Source organism: Lactuca sativa, chromosome 1 (genome assembly GCF_002870075.4).
Source record: "Lactuca sativa cultivar Salinas chromosome 1, Lsat_Salinas_v11, whole genome shotgun sequence".
Lineage (NCBI taxonomy): Eukaryota > Viridiplantae > Streptophyta > Magnoliopsida > Asterales > Asteraceae > Lactuca > Lactuca sativa.
The window spans coordinates 32,363,398-32,369,719 of NC_056623.2; the positions used below are offsets into that span (position 1 = coordinate 32,363,398).

A 6,322-nucleotide genomic window follows, 5' to 3' on the forward strand; every position below is an offset into this window, starting at 1 on the left:
AAATATATAAAAATAAGGATCGTACAATATATTCTTGACAACAATGGAAAATGAATAAGTATGAAAGGGGTCCCTTCATAATTTGATAATTCCTTTATATCAAAATTAAGGAAATCTAGTCTACATGGTTATAATGAATGATGTAATAGAATGGTCCATATGAAAAGCACATCTACCAAACATTTGTGTGATCATTGAGCAACATTTACACCTACACAATAAAGGTTTCTAAAGGGCCCATTGACCACATGTTTGACTTACACCACCTCATGTCTTTAGGCCCTACTTTGTTTCTCGTAACTACATAAATTTGTATTGTTTTCAACATGTATTGGACTATAACCAAAAACCCATATTTGAAAATTAAAATGGTCATGCAAATGCCCTCTTTCAATTATTGAAATAGCCCTAAAACTTAAAGACACTCATAATCAATGCCACTTCAAATAAAGAAAAACATAAATAATAAATAAGACCCACAAGACAAAGAAAGAAGGAAACACTGTAAACAAATTCTTTAACCACCCTTTTATTAATTCACAATTAAATATTAAAATTCCCAGCTCAAAATCCCATTTGGAGCTCCACTTTATCACCTTTCAGGGAGCTTTTGCCAACACTTTCTGCTGGATTTGATGCTTTTTGCCAACACTTTCTCCCTCAACTCTAACCAAAAAGTGCACTTTCTTCTAAAATTGTTCCACTAATTGACATAAAGTCAGCAAACAATATAATAAAGTGGATGTCAACAAACTATCATAGTCAAACCAATCCTTCCTCTTTAACATCCAAATTACCAGTCAAATTTACAATACCAAAAAAAAACAAAATCAATTAACGAATGTTCTAAGAATCATTCGCGGATTGGATCAAACTCATACTACTTTAGAATTAGTTCCATATTTAACTAAAATAACATCACCAAAATACCCTTTAGATTTCTCCTCCTACCTCTTTTAAAATTCACACAGATGGAAAGTATTTGTTAAGATTAAAAGGCAATGCATAAAACTCTTCACTTCTTGAATCCGTTTTGAAAGAATGAAACTTGTCCCACCAATGTTTCCCACGGTCTTTCCTTATGGAACCATCTTTTCTGTGAAGCGTGTTATCCAAAAAATACGCCAAAATACCCGCCACAAAGGCTTCAGATGAGAAAGGAACATTCACCATGTTGTTGAACTACAAATTTGAAAAAAGAAACGAATATTTAGTAGAGTAATATTTTAGAAAAATGGATTTTTTTTTAATTTTTTTTTGCGTACCCATCTTGCAGATGTGTGGACAGGGCCATAACCATTAATAGCTTCGTATTCATTGAAGTATTGGGGAATAGACAAACCCAGAAAGAAGGAAAATCCAAGAATGAATTTTGTTCTGAAACTGTTGAGGTTGCAGAATTGAAGGTAACTCAGACCAGCGGAACCTACAAAAACATGACAACATAATAAAATCAAAAACAAAAAACAAACATAAATTTCTGCAAAAATATTATTCTTCCAAAACCCGTGAACACACTGGCACATCGCTCCATCATGTGAGATGAAATCAGACACAGAGTGGCCCACTAGGTGGCTGACATAAGAGCCCAATGCCCATGTGAAGCCCAATTCGTAATGGAATCGAAAAGAAAAAAAAATTGAAATTTGTTAAACTTACCCACGTAAGCAAAGAAAAGGCAATATAGAGCAGCAACGATGGGTGCTGGAATTGAGGCAAAAACAGCTCCAAATTTCCCTGAATTTTGACCGGTATGTTTCTTGAATTATCAACTGTTTTTTAGAAGTAAAAAGCGACAAAAAATCTTTTACCAAGAATCGAAAAGAAGATCATGAAGCCAGCTGAGATTTGCACCACTCTTCGACTACCCACACGTGTCAATGCCAAAAGGCCAGCATTCTCACTGAAAACCCATTATGAGAAAGTTTCATATCAAACAGTGCTTAAAACAATACAATTCGGAAGTAAAAAATGTTGTTAATGACTTATTGTGACTTACATAGATACTGAAGATCCGTTTACTGTTCCAAACACGCCAGACAACAAAATGCCAACTCCCTGTCAAAAAGGACAAGAAAAAAAAAATGTTGCAAACTTCATGATACAACCTAAACTGGAAATGTTGTAATTTTTGAATTTCAATTTACCTGCCAACCGACACCACGACTTAGAATAGATGGAGGCATGTGAGTTGCACTTGCATACCTTGATACAGCAATGAACCCACCAGTTGACTGATCATAGAGGTGAAACAATGTTAAAATATTTAATCGAATTCATAATGGAGAAAAGAAACAAAGGGATTTGATGGTATTACACCCTAAACCTCAAACCCTACACAGTTAACAAGCATAAAAGAAGAAACTTGTTAAATAGAAAGGAAAAAAACGGACCTCCACAAGAGTAACAAAAGCAGCCATCATCATAGCAAAGGCTTCACCAGCATCAAAAGAGGGTGCACCCCATTGAAAGGGATACGGAACTCTTATCCTGAAATTGAAAGAAAAGATCAACGGTTAAATTATGTCTTTTTTGTTTCTCTTGTTTTAGAGTGTAACAAGTATGAATCAAATCTTTGGAAAGTGTGGGTGGTAATTAAGCGGATTTGCTTGAGAGATTTGTCAATGTGATTGTAATAATTATGCCCGTGGCTTTTCTCTGGTTTTGGAGTTTTCCACGTATATTCTTTTTTATTTTTCATTGGCAGGTAAGAATGAAACAAGGAACATGGACTAACCAGGGAGCAGCATCGATGAGTCCAGAACGATCAGTCCGACAGTTTGATTGGGTCCTAGGAGCAGTATGGTTGTAGGCCCCACCAACCGTGAGTAGGTGAGCATAAATCCAAACAATTGCAACCGAAATCAGAACACCAAAGCGATCAAAGATGTTCTTTCCAGAATGTATCAGATGCGGTAAATACTGCATGTAAGTAACCAAACAAATTAAGCAATCAAAACGAATTTTTTAAAATCAATAATCGAAAAAAAAAATCAATATTACCTGAGAGACAATGATCAGAAATATGAGCTGAGGAAGCCCTATTTCAACGCATCTTGCAACCTGAAAAAGAAAAACAAGCACAATTAGATTCGTTTTATACAAGATTTTGTTCTAGAAATGTTTCTCACCCCAGGGAATCCAAATTCATACAGCCCAAAACCAGCAAGAGCAACCAATGGAACAACAGAAAGTGGACTCAAGAACCTACAACCACAATTGAGACAATAATATAACTTTTAGACACAAATTTTGATTACCAAATATGTGGAATGTAATTTATCTTATACATATAATAGCAACGTACTTATAACTGATGATGCCAATGAACTTAAATTTTTAGCCATAATAGCAACATACTTATATATTTTAAAAAATAATAGCAACATACTTACATTTTGCTATTGCTACCAATATAGATAATGTACTTGTTAACATATTGCTATTATTGGTAATAAATGTAAGTATACTGCTACTATTTTAGGAAACTATATGTATGTTGCCAATATGTGTAAAGATTTGTAAGTGTTGCTATTATGGGTAACAAAATGCAAGTGCAATGGCCATATATATAAAAAAGACAGATTATATTGCTATTTCCTGCAATTTGACTGTTATTTAAGAGACGATATTAAGGCCTTGAATAAGACAAATTTCAAGGGTCTTAAGAGCAAATGTTAGCAACTTTGAGAGGATTTTAAAGACATTTTAAACTGACCTACAAATATTTCGCCAAAGACCGCTGAAACCTAGCACGATTTGAAGTGTGGAAGCAATGATCATAGCACCCTGGATTGCACGCATTGTTTTCTTGAATCTCTGAAAAAAGAATACATGAAAATCGTAATTCATGAGAAATTTAGGTATTGTTTCTTTTTGACTTAGTAGAATTAACGAGTATAGTACATAATCTGACAAACTATATAAGGGTGTTTCTTTTTTATATAATCCAAAAATAATAACTTAGGTTATGTTTGGTGGAAAAGCTAGCTGCTAGCTGACAAAAATGACCTTTGGTAAAACTAGCTGATAAGCTAGTTGAAATATGTAAAACGACATAAAAGGGCATGTAGAAGATTGAGTTTTTTTTTCTTCTATAATTAATAAAAGGTTTTGGGAGAATTTTAAAAAAGCTCAATAAGCTCGTTGAAAAAAGTCTGAATAGTTTTTTAAAAAGCTAGCTTATAAGTTACTTTTTGGTTTGGCAAACATGACAAGCTAAAAAATCAAGAAAAAAATAAGCTAGTAGAGAAAGTTAGGAAAAACTCCAAACTTTTTACAAGTTTCCCATCATTTACTTTTTCATTCCACTTCCCCATGTGTCATCATTTTCTTAAATATTTTTCAAACATCATTTTCAAGATTCAAGGGAATTCAATTCACAAACCAGTTCAGGATCTTGATCGCTCCAACGACCCGATAATATTATGGAGATTGTGGGTGCAACAAAAGTATATGAACCCCCAATCACAGCAGGCAACCGGGTCCCAAAAAGACTTTGCAGCAACGTGTTCAACCCCGCTACAAAAAGCATAGTTTGGATGACTTTTGCTTTATCCTCCTAACAAAATCATACAATAAAAAAAAGAGTTCCATATTATTTAATTTACCATGGTAATTAACACATGAACATATTAACTAATACATATGACATATCAAAACTTCATTTGAATGTCTTACATCGCCACCTCCCATTTGAGGAACAAGAGCTGTGGGAATGATAACTGTTGTCCCGAGCATTACTAAATAATGCTGAAATCCAAGTAGTATGGCCTCAGCTGCAAACACAAAAATTGATTTGAACTAAATGAAATTTCAACACCCAAATTTGGTTACCATAATTAAGTAAATAAAGTATACTCTTAGAGAAAGTGTAATAGAAGATACCATAACGCAAGTTGTATATGAAAAGGAGTTGAAAAAGGTAATGTGAACCTTTTAAATTAAATAAGGAACTGAATAAAGATTGCACAAGAATCAGAAGGAATTGATACCAAGTAAACCTTAAATATTCACACAAACATGTTCCCTAAAGCATATAAAGAATCTTGAAACACCTTTTTTTTCACAACTATAAGAACCATGAATGAAATGATAATATACTAAAAACCATGAAAGAAAATAAAAGGGGAAACAAGAAGGTTACGCCATGGGGGTGGACTGGTAATGCAATAGGAAACATTTGGAAGCTGATCTTTCGGTGGGTGTGGCGCCGGTTCGTCGGCTTTTGCTCCGCCACCTCCTCCGGCCATCTTGTCCTAAGTTTTTCTGTATTACCCCTAAATCTGCAAAAGGAATCCCAAATGCTTTAGTATGTAACGAAATATCATATAAGAACAAAAGAAGACGTATGATATTGATAAACCCTACAATAGAAATGACAAAAATATCGACCAAACAGCCTACATTTAGTAGCAAGAAAGCACAAGCACCCACTAAATCTTGAAATAGGAAGACTGTAAATAATGCATCAGTTTGTGTAGTAAAGAGGGAAGCAAGAAGTGGGGGTAATAATAGACTCGAGACAATACTCTCTATCGAACGAAAATATAAAGAAAATGCGTTTATTTCTTCGAGACACAGCTATGATTGACCTGAACTCGGCCCAAAATCAAGAAAATCCAAAGACCCCACCAAGAAAAAAAGTTCATAAAAAGGGCTAAAGCTAGAAAATCAGAAAAAGATAATATAAACTTTTGAATAAGGGTTTTCTTTCTGCAAGTTCAGAGAGATCAGTACATGAAAGAAATGGCCAAGGGAAGACGATGAGATGTAAAAAGTCTCTTCTCTGTCTGAAAATTTCTTATCTTCTTACCTCTTTTGGTTTAAAGAACATGAAGAATCTTTGAACAGACTGAAATTTATTTTATTTTTTTGTGTTTCTTTGTTGTTTTTTTCTACAGGTGAGTTTAGTATGAATGAGAGAGACAAAGGGCACCGATCTTTCGAGTCTAGAAGAATTGGTACGACGTCGTTTTCTTGTGTTTAAGTGTCGTGGCATCTTTAGCAATAATAAACTTTTTTTTTTCATCCATTTGGATTACTTCATCTATTTAATCTTAAATATTTCAGTGTTTATGTCACTTAATTGATTGATTGGGGCTTGGCGACGTTTACTTTCTAAAATTACAAATCAAAAAATTGTTTGAGCTTATTAAAAACCCAAATCCTTATAAAATTTTGTTATATTCGTATTTTGATCGTTTAGAAAGTCGATCTATAGGATCTATAACTTTGGATTTGGTAGTGGATTTTCATGAGTTCGATATTTTAATCTCGATAAAATACACTTGTTTCATTTTTTTATTTGTTAGTTTGTACA

At 33.7% G+C, this 6,322-nt stretch overlaps 1 protein-coding gene across 4 annotated transcripts; it reads right to left on the reverse strand.

Moving 5' to 3' along the window:
* Window positions 1-759: 759 nt before the first annotated feature.
* LOC111913523 (nucleobase-ascorbate transporter 6) lies at window positions 760-5,973 on the reverse strand. Of its 4 annotated transcripts, none has more exons than XM_023909226.3 (15): window positions 5,816-5,973; window positions 5,147-5,285; window positions 4,681-4,778; window positions 4,388-4,561; window positions 3,719-3,819; window positions 3,132-3,207; window positions 3,004-3,063; window positions 2,738-2,922; window positions 2,394-2,490; window positions 2,148-2,234; window positions 2,000-2,058; window positions 1,812-1,903; window positions 1,660-1,737; window positions 1,266-1,426; window positions 760-1,182 (listed from the first exon to the last, which is right to left on the reverse strand). In XM_023909226.3, the coding sequence occupies exons 2-15, from the start codon at window positions 5,250-5,252 to the stop codon at window positions 964-966; spliced, it is 1,593 nt and encodes a 530-aa protein (XP_023764994.1). In that variant the 5' UTR covers window positions 5,253-5,285; window positions 5,816-5,973; the 3' UTR covers window positions 760-963. The 4 variants fall into 4 exon arrangements, with proteins under 4 accessions (XP_023764994.1, XP_023764991.1, XP_023764992.1 ...); XM_023909223.2 differs by having other exon boundaries at window positions 5,740-5,893; XM_023909224.2 differs by lacking the exon at window positions 5,816-5,973 and adding an exon at window positions 5,407-5,790.
* Between the last annotated feature and the right edge of the window lie 349 nt (window positions 5,974-6,322).